We start from the raw sequence: 18,567 nt of genomic DNA, 5'->3' as shown, positions 1-18,567 counted from the left end.
TTGTTATTTAAAGGGCAGAACATTGTATTTTATTTCTGTGTATCTGTATGTGAAGGATATATTATAGAAAGTTAAGTTCATGAGGTTTAATAACTAGTTAATCTAAATTTGTTATGTGTGTGGCATGCTTTGAGGTGGCACTAGATGTGCTATATCTAGACTGATCGGTCTGTGCGTTTTACCTGACCCTTACTAATTATTTCTATATTATGTTTAGAACTAGAATTCCAAGTAAACTGCTTTATTTGGATTTTGCATTAATTTTTATTTACAGAATGCCAAGGGATACTCTCTTCTTCAGGAGCGAACCTAAGACCTAATAAGAACCTAATAAATAAATTTCATTTGTTTCTCAGCCTGTATTTCGAGACTCAGGCCCAGTGAGAACATAACTGTGACTGTGAGGAGTAACGTGTCCTTGTTGTGTATTAATTTTAACCTCCTTCCTCTGATCAAATTCCAGGCTGCCAGGATATCGCAGACGAGTTCAGGGCACAGGAGATCGATGGGCAGGCCCTTCTCTTGCTAAAAGAAGACCATCTTATGAGCGCAATGAATATCAAGCTGGGCCCAGCCCTAAAGATCTGTGCACGCATCAACTCTCTGAAGGAGTCTTAACAGGATCATGAGCCTTTGAGATAACAGGAGTTTTACTATTAAACAAACTTGTAAGGTAAAGGTTCAGGTTGGCCTAGAATATTATCACTCATTGTGGTGGATAGCCAAGTGCATTGGGATTTCCACATCAGAAGCTGATATTTCTTCTACAGATACAATAATTCATCATACATTTTCATAATCAGCCATCATTGGTGAAATTCATTTTACAGGTTACACACAACATTGAAAGACTTGTTGTAGAGGGCCATGGTATTTTTCAAAGAAATATGTTATAGTAGATAATTTTTTAAGAAGTATGTTTATCGTTAATATAAAGAATTCTTTTAAAAGTAATTTAATGATTTACGTTTCTCCTCTTTTGATCCAGCTTTGTTATATGTTTTCCTACCGTGTAAGTTTTCCATAGGTTGTCATGAGAGAGAATTTAGGAGTCCAGTGACTAGAATTGTATGCAGTGAGCTACCAGTGCGTTTTAAAAAAACATGTCTGTTAGGGAGTTGCTTTGTCTGTAAAAAAGGATTGCATTCTAGCATGAATAATACTGATCTGGAAGTCCAGAGTTGGTTTCTGTTCCAAACTTCACCAAGAATTTGGTGTAGCTGAGTTTTCCTCTTAATTCTTGTCCATCTAGAGCTGTGGTTCTCAACGGAGATCAGTTTTGCTGCCCAGGGGACATTTTGGTTGCCATAGCTTGGGTAGGTGAGGGACGGTGGCTTCTGTATCTGACACATGGAGGACAGGGACATTGCTGTCTATCCCACAGCGCACAGGACAGCCCTCCACAGCAGCGTTACGCAGTCCATAATGTCAGCAGTGCCAGGGTTGAGAAACTCTGGTGTAGGAATTACAAACGTTTCTCTTTTTCATCCAACGGGGTACTTCATACAGTGGAAATATTTCAGATAGCATCAGTGGTCTGCGGAAGTATTTTTCCCAGTGTTTGCATACTAGAAAAAGCGGGGGAAACCATTAAATTGTCTGATTTAATGCTAGTGGGGACTAGCATACAAAGAATTTGACTCTTAGAAAACGTTTCGTATAATCTTCAATATCTTCCTGCTCCGATGTGCCGATACAGAAGGCATAATCTGATTTTACCTTATGAACCAGTGCACGTACAGCCTTTGCTGACAGAGCAATAGTTTGTTTGTAGCAGGTTTATATGTGTGGTCTTCGCGTTTTTCTAATGTTGAACATGCTGGGTCTAGCTAGAAAGCATATTCCTTTTTCCTTGACTAAGCCCCTGCATACTTCTTCAAAGCACTTACCAAATGATGTCTTTTGAATGGTGAGATCTAATTTTGTACATGTTTCAGGGGAAAAAATTTTAAAGCGGAACCTTTCACTGAACAGTTAGTGATCTGTTAGAATTATGACACTAAAAATTGTGAGAGCCCTAAGCGCTTTATAGTCCTGGACATCAAAAATTTGTTGGAATCTTTTTCATCTTTACCATACAATGGAAATGTTTTATAATTGAAGGAACATGCATAGATATTTGGCATAAGTGGGAGAGTCCATGGGTTTCAGTCGTTGTCACTGCTCTTTTCAGAAAGACTGTGTCGAGCTAGTAGAAGACTAAAGATGTCATTAAAGACATCACAGATATTTATCTTTTGGCTTTGTGTACATTAGAGAATGTTGATTATTTTTATACAAAAATACAGCGGGTAATTTTTTTAATCTTTAGATGCCTCTTGTTTGAATGTATGCTTTGTGGGATTCTTTTGTGTAGTAACATTAAAAAAAAAAAGATGTTTACTGATAGTTACATGTAGGATTAGAGTGTGTAATATAGTGTAAGGCTCCTGTTCCAGACCTACAATAGCTTGTAGTCTATGTTACATATTTCCTTATATCACATTTTGAATGATCAGATTCAAGTTTCAAGGTAAGGTAGGTACTCTGTAGTCAACTTTCATTTATTAGCATTTAATCATTGTGACAAGAGTTGTCATATGCTTGACTTTTCCCCTCGTGTTGCAATTTCAGAACAATTACAGGCTAAGCCTTAGTAGGAGAGTGTCCACTGTATGGGGGTGGGGGCACAAAGGAATTGGAACTTTATTATAGATAATCCACAGTTGATGTAAAATTGATTATTTGGGGATAGATTCCCCTTGCAATAATGATTACCTCCCACGACTGTATTATCTATAGCCTTCAAGGTGTTAGCTTTGGACTGTGTTACAGGTTCTCCTTTTATTTACACCCCTTCTAATAGCAGTCACAGTGTACTCACCAAAAGCCCCTGGGCCTCGCACTGTGGTAAGTTTCCAAGAAAGCTTGCCAGAGGGGTTTCCATTTGAAAGCACCTTATAATCTTAAATCTCATAATAATCTTAAGAATAGTCCAGATCTTGTTGTCTCCACTCAAAAAATACCAGAACGTATACTTGCTTTTTTCAACTGAGTCATTTCATTTAGAAATGGCTCATGTGCTTTCAGCTGGTCATTCTCACCTTTGATGCAGCATTTCTTTCAAGATGATTAAGCCATCTTAATTTCAGTTATGTGTAATGGACATGGACGGTAACGCTGGGTGTCCGCCTCTCTCCTGAGCTTTCAGCAGTTTTCTTATGATATAGGTGCGAAGAGTACTGTTATTTTCATTTTTCCTTCATATTATTGTTTCAGAATTTTGATTGATGAGAGGGAATGACAAGCAGAAAGGGGATATGGGACGTTCTTCCTACTTTTGCCACTTAAGTTCGCATTTTCTGACTTCTTTAAACTGATGCACTCTTCTTCCATTGAGGGAAAAGCTTTAAGCCATGCATTGCTAAGAAAGTAAGACAAGCGGAGAGAGCTGGTTTGTAAAAATTATTTTCAAGTAACATGGATTTTCATCAAGCCTCGTGTGGGGGTGTCTGACACAGCCATGCAGCTTTGGTAACACTGGCGTGGAATGAGACTGCTATCTCAAACCTGTCACTTTCTTAAGTGGCATTTAATTATTTCCAGGATGGTACTTGTAATTTGCTGTGGCATCCTCTAAACAGGCATTTTTTTTTAATCCCACTTTGAGGGCTGACACCTAGAAGTAGAGAAGGTGAAATGGGAGGAGAGAAATGCTCGTGAAGAAACTCAAGAATGTGAGAGGCAGACCGAGACCCCCACTGGTTAGTTCATTCCTGCTTCAACACTGAACAGGTTCCTGCACTTTGAAGTTAATGCTCATGTTTTACCTGGTTTCAAATAGAAATGACTTTCTTTAAGTGGCCCACTGTTTTTTATTTTTGTTTCCTGGTGTATTGCAACACTTAGAACTGTATGAAATACTTTTATGTCCATGCCTTTGAATAATTTTTGATATAGCTAATTTTCATGTATCCAGTGTGAAAATACAGTTGGGCGTTCATTCAAACACTGGTCTTAGACTGAGATCTATAATAGTGCTCCCCTCACTGATGTGTTCAGTTCAATGTTAGTAAGCCCCGTTATCTGCATTTGAAGGGTGTTGGTACCACCATGCGCTAGTGTGCTAGGGAGGCAATATATATAGATTGTGTTTACATGTGTGGAAACAGTTCCGGAAAGAATAAACTATTGCAGATGCATGTGAATGATGTTTCCTCACAGCCATATCAAATGGATGGAATCCCTGACTGGACACACTGTTAAACATTGTAAAGATTACTTTCAACGAAAACCACCTGGTTCTATTTTGTGGTTTGAAGATCCTCACTCTTACTGAACGTCAGGAACACATGCAGCGTTTGTGCAACTAGCATTGAGCATTTCCTAATAAGCATGAAAGGGCCATCCTCACACCTTACGCTGCTAAGCCTCCTCTAGCCCTAAACTCAGCATGAAGACTTTCTTCTTTGAGACCTTTGCCTGAAAATCCTTACAGAGGATTTTGCAGTGGGGTTTATTTTGGGAAGGTAACTGGAAAGGGCTTTCTGATGTTTAACCGTCGTGTTTCAGTGAAACCTCTGGGCAGTGGAATCCGGCGCACCTGTCTATGACAGTGTTTGCTCAGTCTATTCCCTGTGCGTTTTCTAGGGTGGAGGGTTGGGAAGTGGAGGAGACCACAGACAGGAGGAAGAGCGTTCCAGACCCAAGGGGACAGCACAGTTAACTGAGTGAGGTCATGTAGTACAGATATGGCCTTCCGAAGTTCAAAATAATACATTGTAATGGCTGGACCCCAGTTACAACAATAACAGGGTATAGTTTTTAGTGCGTTGGGATTTACCTGTACTTGAACTCCATTCTTTCGCTCTTTGTCAAGTGGCCCTGCCCTCAGGAGCATAATGAAAGTTCCAAGATACATGAGTTATTTTCGACTTCTGAACGAGGTGACAGCTATTACTGTTGGGAAATATTTGTCAAAACCTCAAAGGTTAATCATTATACTTGTAATCAGTTATTGAGTATTCACTTTCAGACGCCACAGTTGAGTCAACCTTATCAATTTTTGTAAAGAAAAGCATTTTTAAGATTGTATTTTAGTTGCTTGTTTGTGTCTTAGTCTAAGAATTGGATGGCTGGCTAAGAGCCGGCCGTAAGCTTTTCTTGATCAGTGTGGATTTCAGTAAACACAAGCCTACCTCTATTTCTTTGATGCACATTAGTGCAGATCATTACCTGTTTAATTCTCATTGGAATCTGTTTGGAACGTTTGGTTTCATCTTAAAGGTTGATTCAATTTAGATAAGCACAAATACAGTATTAGGAAAAGTAAATATGCAATTTTACTAAAATTTAATTTCAACCTATTAAAAGTTATACATCTTTAAAAGAATTCTTTGGGAAAATATTCCTCTTTGGTTAGAAGTTCAGAAAATGTGTCATTATATAATTTCCTTCAGAGCAGCAATACAAGCCATTTCTTCAGTTAAAAAATGCTAAAAATTATGCTGTCTTTAGAAAAAGTTTCCTAAATTTTTAAGAATTCTAAAGTTTTACATGTTATTTTTAGAGCTTATTTAATCTAGCTTAAAATAATACTGTAAGAAAGCTCTGTCTGAATGTTGTAAAGCACTAGTACAAACGTAATTACTACCATCATATTCCAGAGCAGAACTTTTTTGCTGAATGCTCACTCTCGTTAGTACACATAAAGGGAGTGACCGCCCTCCCTTTCAGACCTGACACCCCACGTCTCCGATGAAAATTGTCCCCTTCTACTCTAACGGATGATCTTTTAATAAAGTGCCATGTCTATGGAACCTTTTGGGAAATGTTTTCCATGAATGTTTCATCTCTTTCACTTTTATAGCTTATGAACATTTAATTTCATTTAAAGATGACATTTTAATCTCAGATGTTAGAGAAGAGGTACTCTAGAAAGATATTATTTTCTGTTGTCTTTGAAAAGTACAGTTGCTGTCAGTGATACCGGTGGTGTAAATATGCATCCACAGAAAGAAAACCTGTGCAAAGGTTTTTACATCTGTTGTTTAAAAGTAAGTATAGTAATTAATGAAGCTTAATTTGGAAAAAGAAATCAAGGTAAATTAAAACACTGTTATGTTAACATGGCATAGTTTAAAATTTGAGAGTAATATAGTAAGTCCTTTTAGATGACCTATTTAAATTGACTCTAGTAACCTTCCTAAGGATTGATAGTAGCCACCATTATTGGCCCAAAAGTTACATTTTAGGGAATATTATCAGTGCTAAATCCCATGTTTTGGGAGCTTTAATTGAGGTGAAGAAGTCGGTTTTTATGAGGGTAGGGGGGCTGAGGAGTGAGATAAACATCAATGTATTTAACTTTTCAGTCTTGCCTCCAAAACAGCAGATGTATCCATTGTTTAAATCTTTGTTTAGAATGTTAGAAGCCATAATTCTTTTTGTTTTAGGTAGTACTAAATAATCTACTTCAATAATTAAGCAATAGATGGACATAATCATTCTGTTAATATGATGAAGGATTTTACATGCATTGGTGAATTAGCTGTGACACTGTAGGCAGTTACCTTTTAACCTGTTTCCTCTTCTCAACATACAGCATGGAGCCTATCCTGCTCACAATGTTGATTTTGGTGTAAATCACCTGTAAGGTTCCTCCCAGCTCTGAAACTATGGTTTTGGACCATATAATGGGATATTTTTAAGTTGCTCCTAGTTAATTCTCATTCCCTTTTTAACAATTCATTTCATACTTCTGAGCTATTACTAAAAGATAATTATTAAGCATTATTTCCTCGGTAACCTTCTCTGTTGTCTTAAGGAATAAGGCAGAAAATTCAGACAGACAAGTAAATGCAGACATTTTTCTAAATGCTTCCTGCTAGTTAACCACAGAATCTGTGAACACACATGAACAGTATCATTCATGTATTCATCCATTCACTTAGCAAACTGAACACTTACTATGTGTGGTGTGTGCTGCACATGACCTAAGGAGCTAGTAATAAGTAAACAAAACCTCTCCAAACAAAATTTTGATTGCTTCCTAAACATATATACACAATTATTATTAATGTATTGAATGTAAAGTTGGGACTGAGGGCATTTTTGTATGCATTGGGAGGGATTTGGCTACATATCTAAGGGTCTGAGTAAATCACTAAACATCAATCAATCATGTACCTGATTAGGTTATAAATTTAAGGGTACTAACATTAAGAATTTATATTTTGAGACTGTTGTGACAGCCCATATTTCTAAGAATTATTTTGACACTTGAATCTATTCCAGAAGTGTTACTATGCAGGGTGTGGGACAGAACCATAAAAAGACGCTGGTGCTGACTTACTATACATTTTTAAAATTATTTTTTTATTCTATTATAGTTGTCTCAATCTTCGCCCATTGCCCTCCCCTGCCCTGCCCACCCAACTTACTATACATTTTTAACTGTAAAAGCTTTACACCCAGTATTGACAGTGAAATAATTATCTAAAACCGAAAAATCTCAAAGGACATTGCTAACAGGTTTGTTTTTTATTTGGTTTGGGTTCATTTTTAAAGCAAGAAGTATTACATGAAATAAACTTTATTACAAATACCTAATCTTTAGAAAGCACCCATTACAAAGTAAAAGGGTTTCCTTTGAAATGTAGAACTAGTAAACATAAAAGAGTTCTTTGGTTTTTTTGTTTTATTTTTATCCTCACCTGAGGTCATTTTTTCATTGCTTTAGAGGGGATGGGGAGAAACATTGATTGGTTGCTTCTCGGACACACCCCCGACTGAGGATTGAGCCGCTATCTAGGTTTGTGCCCTGACAGTGAATGAAACTGCAGTCTTTTGGTGTATGAGGCTACCCTCCAACCCACTGAGCCACCCAGTCAGGGCAAGAGTTCAGTGTTTAAACTGACAAGTACTTGGGGAGTGAGCATTGAATGGGATCAATTTTTAACTGGGTAGAGGACTCCTTACCACTTTAGGATTCTGTGAATTACACTGTAATTCCCATTAATACAGTTTTATATATATCATCATTGCTTGATAATAACATTCTATAACGATTTAAAAAATTAATATTAAAAAGGCCTTTTATGCATCAAAGTCACAGCTTCTTAAAGCAAGAAAATGTCCAAATACATGTTGAATTAGAATCTGTAACACTGATTAAAAACAGGAATACTGACATCCAAGTAATTGCTAGTCTGGGTTTAAAATTTTTTGCCATGGCACAGTCTAAGATGTCTTAATTTACCCAATTTAAAAAATATTTTATGCTGTTAAAATATACACTGCATAAATACTTTTTGTATATGTATTCTTAAAATTTAAAAAGTCATTAGAGTTTGCAAGGATGGTATAATTTTGGATGTCTAACTTCCAGGACCTTTAACCACGTTCCCAATCACCTTATTCAAAAGCATGGTCACTTTGGTTTTTGCCATAGAGGGGAAAAGTCAAAGTAGGTTCCAACATTACCCTCAGAGTGAGGAGCGAGCCAGTGGTGAGGGCTGGTGAGGGCTGCAGTGGCCGGTGGCTGCGTGCAGGGGGCTGCTAACACTGGTGGCTGGCATATCAGGCCCCTGCCGAGTCAGTGCTTTTTGTCTGGCTGGGTAATCTTCTTTGGTTGTTGGTTTAACAAAGGCAAATTGTGATAAACTGGTTTTATTAAAAGTACTAATTTTTGATGCTTCAAGCTCACGTTAACTGATTTTTTCATTCCTCCTTTTGGTTCCTCACATTGTTCTCAAATAGGATTCTCGTGTTTTTAAGCCTCAAAAGCTGATCCGCCCAGGATGAACAAAGCATTCCCAAGGGGGGAAAACATTTTTTATCCTTACAGAGAACATATGTTAAGATTATATATAAGTGTATTCTTTACATTGGATATTGTACTAGACTCCTCCTTACAGGAAATTCAATAGTTTTAGCACTCTTAGCATTAGCATTCTTAGATTGGTGTCTATAGCTACAGTTTTCAAATGTATAACCTGAAAATGAAGTTAATTTTGCATTATAAGAGCACACCATGATCTATGTAAAAAGATTGTCCATTTGGTGTATTTTTTTAAAAAAGAGAAGGCACTTTCATCTTAACAAGTAGCATGTGTATTAATTTTAGATTTCCATATTTGTTGTGTCTGTATTCAGTAAAGTTAAAATTAAGCATTCAAATGTTTGTTGATGGCAACATTAACTGTTAAATTAAAGCACCTTATACTCTGCTGCTTAAACTTGCTTGTAATTGCACCTTTGTTACCTGCACATTTTCACATAGAATATTGTTGTAACATTGCTTCATGTGGGTCTGGATGGGAGGTTAGTGGGCCTACAGGATCATTTATTTATGTTGTTTATAATTCAATAATATATTGTAGACCAGCTGTTCAGTTCATTTCTTTAAAAATAAAAGCCTCTTCCATTTGGCTGGTCTATTGAATAATTTCTTTTTTTCTTTAAGCTTATGAGGCATGGGGCATAACACTGAGTGAACAACAATAAAAAGTTCAATAAGGAGTTTTAAACAGTTATAAGTTTTCCTGATTTAAAATCTGTTAAGTTTAATTCTCTATTAAGTACAATATATTTTTAAATATTGTAGTCCCATGCCATGGTCATTAGAAAGCAACACATTCAGAGGAAAAGTAACAGAAGTAGCAAAGGCCAGGTTTAGACAGATTAGACAATGTCTAGGAAGTTCAATTTAATTCACAAAGTGACTTCAGATTATTCGCCACTCGGATTCCTTTATTCCATCAGTCCTCAGCCGGGGCAGAGGACAGGGATGCTGCTGCACATTCCGCAGTGCACAGGGCTGTCTCCCCAGCCAGAATGACCCAACCCAAAATAGCAACAGTGCTGAGGCTAAGAAATGCAAATTTACTTTTACAGTGTGATACACTGCCAAAGTACTAAATAATTATGATTTGACATGCAAGTGACTTGTAAGTTATAACCGAAAATGGATCTGGTATGTCATGGAAGGAAGCCTAGTCGCTAGTCCCAGTTCTGTAAGGTAAGCAGGTGAAACTATGCTTCCAAGAATATTTATATTAAATACAGGGATATATTTTTTTAAATTTGCATCTTCCCCTTATGTTAAAATGATTCGGTATACAAAGTCTTCAAGAAAATGACCTTCATTTTCTCGCTTTGAATTTAATAAAAATATTTATTTAAGTTTGGAACAAAGTTGGCAGCTAATCTTTTTTGTAATCCGGTAGCTTTTTGGACAACAGAATCATCAGTATGGCCAAATGTTAACTCATTTCAGTTTTGTGTTAACATTTATAACATGCAGTTTTCCTGAACAGGCATAAAAATTTTTCTTGCAATTATTTTGTTAAAAAACAAAGAGACAAATAATATCATAGCTCCAAAATATACATTCTGAAAAAGTATGGACGTGGTTGGCAGGTGGCGGTTGAGGGAGGCTGCTGTTCAGCTCCATGTCTGTAGGTCCTGAGTCGTGGCCCTTCCCTGTTTATAAAGTTACAGTTCTTATTGTAGTTGTAAGTTTTAACGTGGCAACATTAACAAATTATTATTGAGATAGGCTTTTCCATTTGCTCAAGATTATGAATTGCAAGTGGAATGAAGCAGCATTTCCAATTGACAAATGGATCCACAGGTAATGCAATGTTCCTTAAATGAAGCTTGTGACAATTCAACCAGTACGCTGTAGCAATGAGAAAACTGTTGACAAAGTACAGCCACGGAATGTTCATCTCAATATATGCTGGAATCTCTACTTTAAATAAAAGGATAATTGTTTGAAGTAGTACAAATGGTAACCAGGTACCGAGAAAACAGACAATGAACTTGGGCAAGAGTGCTTTTTTAGAGGCCACGGTATAACTAGAGTGGGATGAAAAGGGAAAATAGAGGACAGTCTCATTCATGTAGGAAGTTATCCTGATAGCCTGTACCAAGGTAATAACTTCTGACCAAGAGGCTATGAAAGCCATCCATAAAATCATCACCATGGAAAATGACAGCCAGTAACTCTGAATGCTGATGTAGAAAGGACAGTGGTGAGAATAAACATTCTGTGCCTTCAGGATTTGGTAGATAGCTGCATCACCCAAAACATAAGCAAAGACTGATATCCAAATTAAAACTACTGTAAAGAAATAAAATAATTTCTGACACTTAAATGGAAGGTTGGTTTTAGAAAAATTGAGATAATAATCTATACAAGCTATCAGGAAAACTGGATAATGCAAAAAGCCGTAAGTAAAAGAAACAATTTGAGTAAATAAGCAGATGTGGTACTTAGTAAACCTAATGCCTAAAAGCACAAAATCCTTGAAATAGAATATAATGGAAATACTTATCAAAAGTAAGAGATCAATGAATGCTAGTGAAATGCAAAAATATTCCATAAAATTTTGATAGGTGTTTTTTCTTCTCATTCCCAGTGTGAGGACATTTAATAATACTTTTCCAAGTATAATCAAGACTAGCAGGCAGTTACTATCTAGGAGCTGCTTTGTTGGATGTAACTGGAACTGAGAAGAGCAGTTCTCTGAAGAAAGAGCAGTCATATTTTTAGTTAACCCTCAGAGGGCCCGCTGAAATACATACGATACCAGACTGCTTCACTTCATTTTCCATCCCTGCAGAGAAAAGTGAAAAAAATCTTGATGTTATCTTCATTCTGTCTCCATTTGAAAACTTCACAAAACAAACACCAGAATTCTCAAAACTAACTTAATCCAAACATTTCCACAAATAATTAAATGTATAAATAGAAATTTATATGTCTCGTAAAACTTACAGAATATGATAACAAAGAATATGTATTCTTTGGTCATTTTTTGAGACCCATATTCAGAACTCTCAGGTCTATAATCAAAATGTTATATGGAAATTACTAAAACTTCCATAACTACAAGTTTTAATAACTTGAAAAAAAAAGACTTATTTACTGGAGCAAAAACACAGGCTTAAAATAGCAGCCTACAGGTAATACTCTGAACAGTCACTGACGAGCTGTAATACGAGTTCCACTCTCACTTAAAATGATGTTACCTCGCCCCTCCCTCCCCGCCTTCTGTCTGTCAATGAGATAGCGGTAGCCTGGGTGGGGGCCCTCTAGTGTAGCAGTATGTAAAACGTTTTAGTGGCAGGATCATCATTCCTATTAGACCTCCGAAGGTCAAAGACGTGGAACAGATGGTTCAGCTAAAAATAATGGGAACATTGGTAAAGGAAAGAAAGATTGATCTCCTGGACGTGATTCTTCACGTGTGGCACCTGGAGAGACAAGAGAATACAGGGAAGGAATAGGGACTGAGTATAAACACTGAGAACATTAAGAAGTGCTAGGTAAAGGAACAGGAGTTGAAGCTTGAGTGATAAATGCACTTGGAGGCAGGAAAAAAGAGAAGATAAAAGAAGAAAGGTCAGAAAGGAAGAAATCAGGAAAGGATGGAAGACAGGAAGGAAATGTGAGAAATTTATCCTACAAACAAAAATCACCATTGACCCAAACATGTTTCTGCAAGGCTGTTCAACCACAGTATTTCTAAGTAGCAAAATAAAACCTAAATAATAACAGATCCATCCACAAATGTCAACAACTACAGAGGGTTAAAAAAATGGCTCACAATCCATCCTTACCTGTCACACAGCCATTACAAATGTTTCTTTGTAAGGAGTTAGGAGGAAGACTTAGTTTTCACCCCACTTTTTTTTTTAATTTTTATTGTTATTCAATTACAGTTGTATGCCTTTTCTCCCCGTCCCTCCACCCCCCCCCACCCCAGCAGAACTCACCCCACCTTTTTAATACTTGTTACATGTTAGGCCTTATAAATTTGCCACATGTTTAAAAATATATAAATTTCCACAATGTTTAAAGTGAATTACAGGTTACAAAATTATGTCATTAATTTTTAGACATGTATAGGAAAAAAAAAGGTACACACTAACATATTAACACAGTAGTATTATAGGTCTTCCTGAATTTCTCAAACTTTAAGGAAAAATTAAGTTAGGGAGTATCAAGCCTGCAAACTGAAAGACTAAATTTGCTCAAGAGCAGATAACTGATTGAACGATCTCAAGGGTGTGTTGAGGTACTGTCTGAAGGTGAAGAATTCTGTGTGGGAGAAGGCTGTCGTTCTGTTGACAGGATGCACCCTAACTTGACAAGACTGTCCTACTTGAGAAGAGAGGCCCTGACTTTTGAGCTTCTGTGTTCATCTTTTCATTGTCAAATTTTAGCAAGAATCTTGGTAAGTTGGGTTAGTCAGCATCTCTCATCCTCAATATCTAATCTCCCTCAATATCTGCTCAAGTTCCTCATCCCTCACCACGCCTCAGGTGATGTCCAATCACCCTGACCTGCCTTCTGCATGAATCCTGTTAGGGTTTAGCCAGAATCCCCTCTTACCCTGATGTTTCCTTAGTAATATTCCGACCACTGACCCCCACCTTGCTCCTTGGCTATAACTTCCCACCAGTATTTGGAGTTGAGCCCAGTCTCTTCCTGTCGCTGCAAAACCGCATCATCGTGGTCTCTATATCTATTGCAGAGGTTCTGAATAAGGTGTGCCTCACCATTCTTCGACAAGGGTCAGGAATAATTTTTTCTTTAACATACTCTCATGGCCGTAAATCCATCTATCTCATAAATTCACTTACTAAGCTACACAAATAATGTGTATGTATGTGTATACACACATACAATGTGTGTATATAAAGACAATTATAAAAAATCAATACTCATTCATAACAATAGGTATAAAAGAACCAAAGAGACAAGTTCTCTTGTACATTCAAATTTTTTCCATTTAGCCCTGGCTGGTGTGGCTCAGTGGATTGAGTGCTGGCCTGTGAACTGAAGAGTCACTAGTTTGATTCCCAGTCAGGGCACAAGCTTGGGTTGCGGGCCAGGTCCCCAGTAGGGGGCACACGAGAGGCAACCACACATTGATGTTTCTATCCCTCTCTCCCTCCCTGTCTGTCTAAAAATAAATAAAATCTTCAAAAAAAATTTTTCCCATATAGTTTAATTTGACCCTCTCCCAAAAAATACTCATTCTAGATTCAATAAGTGGTATACAAGGGCATGGAACCAGGGTTACCACCTTGACAGGTGACAGCAGCTTTGGAAGAGGTGGTGCTGGGATAAGGAGGCATAAAAGGAATGGTGAGACCCCATGAAGCCCTCTTGTGCCAAGAAAAAAACAGGCTTAGTTTCAAGTAGCAAATGCTGATTTGGAATGGAGGTGAGAAAGGGAAATAGTGTAGGTTCATATTTATGAAGATCCCCCCCTTTTAAAAAGTATCTTCAGGATAAAATTAATTATCTGTATAAAATGATTTTATCCTTAATAACTCCTAGGCAAAATTAAATAAACAAAGAAATCCATGTTTAATTGGGCAACATCCAAAGGATGGTTCCCAAGTTTCCATCCCATTACTGACTCACAGTGGGGCCAATGGGAGGCCAGAAAAGCGGGCTCCTCCCAGCAAAGGTGCAGGAAGTGGAGGAGGAGGAGCAGCTACAGCCACCCAGGCAGTAACCAGGGAGCCCCTTAGAAGAGGACTGGAGGAAAAGAGACAAAATAAGTCTGAAAAGGAATATATAAAAGAACCATAAAGCTGGAAGATACTTTAGAGATGGGAATGAAAAGGCCTGGAGAAGTTACGCAACTTGAGGCAATAAAAAGCCACCGAAAGATGTTTTGGTCATTTTACAATAGTTCCTGAACATCATGATCATGGGAACCAAAACTCCCTGAGGTGACACCGATCTCATACCCCATGTCCTCAATAAACCACTAAAAACACATTCAAAACTCCAACATCCTGTTCTTTAAACAACCCCCCAGCCCCCAGGACAAGACAAAAATCCTTTGATAAACTATGTCCAAAATTTTCCCTTGAAAAATATTCACATTATCTCCAGGGATTCAGAGATTTATGAGATATGGTTCTTTTCCTGAATATTTTAAAAATACTTATGAATCAACTCATATTGCTTCAGGTACAACTTAGACAGTTACTGTATTTTTCAGACTATATGACGCACCGGACCATAAGACGCACCTAGGTTTTACAGGAAAATAGGAAAAAAAAATTAAAAATTGTGGTCCTGCTCCTGCCTCTTGTGACCCCGCTCCACTGCTGCCACCCCCCCCACCACAGCAAGCAAGGTAAGCTACGTTCGGACTATAAGACGGACCCCCATTTTCCTCCCAAATTTGGGGGGAAAAGTGCATCTTACAGTCCAAAAAATACGGTAACATGGAAGTCCTTTTCAGGGCATCTTTGGGCTCGCTTTGCTATCCGACCAGCTTAGAAATACTAGCAGGCCCCAAAGGAAACAAACCATGATTTCTTTTCACTGACCCAGTCTCTGCTTTTCTGTTTATTAACCCAGGTCTTAACGACATGCCATACTTACTCTGTTTTCTCCAGAAGGTCTTTCTGCTGATGATCTTCCTATTTTACTTGAGTTTAGTGCCTTGAATTTACCTTACTTTTGGTTCCTGGCATACAAAAATGCCACACGCATAAGCTCTGTGTGAAAGACAGAAAACAAAAATAACAGCCCCATTAATAGCCAGCTATCTTAGTAACTGGACGTCAGCATAACTGGCTCCAGATCTCTGCTTAGAAAAACTATAACTGGCTATGGGATTAATACAAGTAATTACTTGCTTATAATCTTTTTTAAGTAAAAGGAAGAAAGGGGATACTTAGATTAAAAGTACACCAAAGACCATGAGATATGGGTACATAAAACATGGCGTCTATTTAGAAGTCTTGCTTATACTGCCGTTTTCACCCACAGGCTTTGAAGTCTAACCTGGCAGTTCTTGGTTTGGCTAAGGACCTTTTGACACTTGTTGCATGTTAACATAAGTAACAGGTTGTTTTTCTTTAAATGAAAAATTACTGTTTTCCCAAACAAAAAAATGTAACAAGCAAAGTGCCGGTGTTTGGCATCTCACAGACTGCTTTGGTCTCTCGCTCAATAGCAAACAGCTGAATTTTCACCTGTGCTTAATCAGCTGCGATATCACACTTCATGTAGCCTTTGAAAAGTCCTCTGTACATTCATGAGTCTGAGGGTAAAAAACAGTACCTTTTAAAAAAGAGGCGATGGATTGAACTTCATAGTATTATAATCAAATAGTTGTGTTATGCAGTCTCAGGAAAGTTTAACAAAAACCATGTGCATGAAACAGTAGGACGGGAAGATGAACACAGTTAACATTCCGGTCAACTACTGTACAGAAAATGAAACTAGCACGGTAGCTGGACTTGCTGATTCTGCATGGAGAAAGCCTGTGGGAAAATAACGTATTGAGCTTGTCCAGAGGTTTTATGTACCTTTCACCTAATCCTTACAGCAGTTGTGAAAGGTATGTATTATTTTTCCCCAGGAGGAAAAAGGCTTTGGGATTAGTAAGCACATTTCCTGAGGTTGCATGACTGATACATGTTGGAGCTTTCATGCAGTCTCAGGTCTGATTTCAAAGATCATGCTGTTCAGTCCACCTCAATCACGGCTCCACTTACAACTGGAAATGTAGAAAGGGACCCCCGTTCTGTAGGCGAAAGAGCTTTCCGTAAAGGTGATAGGCAGCCGAGAGTGACTACGTTGTTTACTGGTCCTCAAAGGACCATAACTAACCTATTTATTTGGATAATGTAATTGTATTCCTCCAAAAGGTAAATATAAGTAAAATTTTTAATTTAAAAAGTGTGGACTTTATTTGATATGTCAAAATTCAGTGGGAAAAATAAAATGTCATTCAACTGTCTGACAGCTTTTAAAGGAATAGGTGTTTTGTTTTCATTCATTGACATAATTAGATTCAATACAGACAATTAAGAAATATAGGAAAAGTTCTTCAAAAATTTTTTAAAATAGGTAATACTAATTCATGTAGTCTGCAAATCAAGTTACAGAAGTGTATACAGTGGAAATAACTCATCCTACCCACTCTTTTAACACCCCTCACCCCCACTCACCACTATCCGGTCCCTCCCTAGATAAAACCACTGCTCCAGTTACTTGTGTAGCTTTCAGAGATACTCTAAAGGAAGATTTTCAAAAGAAATCTGAAATCCCCATGTTATTAAAGCAACTAGCAAGGGATTCTTGATCTGCCCTTCCCAGCTTCTTTTACATACTGCAAAATGAGGTAAGAGCTGCAAAGGGCCGTCACCACCAAATGTGAATTGGTGGTCTGTTAGAGCACAGGAGTCATCTACCCCACCCCGAACCAGGCTGGCTGGGAGGAAGGTCAGGGGGACCGCGCAGGGTGACCGGAAGTAGGGGTTACCTCCCAGTAGGATGATGGGGGATTTTACCCCCCTGGGGCACAGAATTATGGTGCTCACCTACACCTGCTGCTTCTCTGCTTCTAATAAGTCCATGGGAAGCCTTTTAGTTCCTTGACCCTTACAACTAGGTGGGCCCCTGTGGCTACTTCTTGCCAATGAGCTGTAAGGCCAACGCTTTAAATTTCAGAAGAGAGCCCAGCCCCTTCAATGTTCTCTTCCCCTGCCACACGCAGCAAAGGGGATGTGCTCCAGAGCATGTAGCTCAAGACGGCGGGGCCTCTGGCAGCCTGGGCACCCCCTGACTGCATGGGGCAAAGCCCCCAATGGTTCACAGTGGATGTGTAGTGGATGAAATAACAGTCTGTTGTATTAAGCTGCAAGAATTTTGTGATTATTTTTTCTGTCCCATCCTGACTAATACTATTATTTACAATTCTCTGTACCTTTAAAATTTTTTTAACAGCTAGCACATATTATCAGAATTTTTAAAAAGCTATAGTAGAAACAAACTTTGAACAGCAATAATGTATAAGAAAACAGGTAAAAATCAAAATTAAATTTTAACTTCCATACATTAATTACTTTTGCATTCTTTTATTGTGATTTTCTTAAATTTGCTTATATGGAAAAGAAGGCTTCAACTCAATTAGCTAAGTTTACATCTTAAGAAAAAGAAGAAAGGGAGTTACCTAAGAAAAAGAAGATAAAAAATATGAACAGTAAAAATGACAGCAAACTCACAGTTATTAACAACCACACCTAAAACAAAAACAAGAGCAAACTAGTTAAACAACTAGAACAGGAACAGAACCATAGAGATGGAGATCACATGGAGGGTTGTCAATAGGGGAGTGAGAGGGGGAGGGGGGAAAGGTACAGAGAATAAGTAGCATGGATGATAGGTGGAAAATAGACAGGGGGAGGGTAAGAATAGTGTAGGAAATGTAGAAGCCAAAGAACTTATAAGTACGACCCATGGACATGAACTATAGGGGGGGAATGTGGGAGGGAGGGGGTGGGCAGGATGGAGTGGAGGGGGGGAAGGGACAACTGTAATAGCATAATCAATAAATATATTAAAAAAAAGAAAAAGAAGAGTGAATTAAACCCAAAATTAAGCTAAAGGGAGGATATAATAAAGAGTAGAAAACAATGAAATTTAAAAAGAAATGACAACCAATGAACCAAAAGCTAGTTCTTAAAAAACAAAACAAAAAACAAAAAAACTAAGAAAGAACTTAGCAATATTAAGAAAGACAGGACCTCACCACA

The 18,567-nt window shown here is 37.8% G+C and overlaps 2 protein-coding genes across 24 annotated transcripts in view; one reads left to right on the top strand and one right to left on the bottom strand.

Annotated features, from left to right (window-relative positions):
• Positions 1–9,410, top strand: part of PHC3 (polyhomeotic homolog 3) — a 74,653-nt gene extending 65,243 nt beyond the window's left edge. For 9 of the 10 annotated variants that reach the window (XM_045197819.2, XM_024563399.3, XM_024563371.3 and 6 more), the window contains one exon: positions 464–9,410. In XM_045197819.2, coding sequence (XP_045053754.2) covers positions 464–618 — 155 coding nt within the window. In that variant the 3' untranslated portion in view covers positions 619–9,410. The remainder of the gene's footprint in view (positions 1–463) is intronic. The other variant, XR_006655952.2, reaches the window with a different exon arrangement.
• A 717-nt stretch (positions 9,411–10,127) lies between these two features.
• GPR160 (G protein-coupled receptor 160) overlaps positions 10,128–18,567 on the bottom strand; it is a 37,509-nt gene continuing 29,069 nt past the window's right edge. For 9 of the 14 annotated variants that reach the window (XM_024563451.2, XM_024563440.3, XM_024563431.4 and 6 more), the window contains 2 exons: positions 15,404–15,519; positions 10,128–11,603 (listed from right to left, as the gene is read on the bottom strand). In XM_024563451.2, coding sequence (XP_024419219.1) covers positions 10,518–11,531 — 1,014 coding nt within the window. In that variant the 5' untranslated portion in view covers positions 11,532–11,603; positions 15,404–15,519 and the 3' untranslated portion in view covers positions 10,128–10,517. Of the gene's footprint in view, positions 11,604–15,403; positions 15,520–15,999; positions 16,068–18,567 lie in introns of all 14 variants that reach the window. The other 5 variants (XM_045197899.2, XM_045197869.3, XM_024563434.4 and 2 more) reach the window with 1 other exon arrangement.

The sequence above is a fragment of the Desmodus rotundus genome, chromosome 2 (genome assembly GCF_022682495.2).
Source record: "Desmodus rotundus isolate HL8 chromosome 2, HLdesRot8A.1, whole genome shotgun sequence".
In the NCBI taxonomy this organism is placed as follows: Eukaryota; Metazoa; Chordata; class Mammalia; order Chiroptera; family Phyllostomidae; genus Desmodus; species Desmodus rotundus.
Note: the sequence above shows the minus strand (reverse complement) of the source record. Positions and strands in the feature narration are given on the sequence as shown.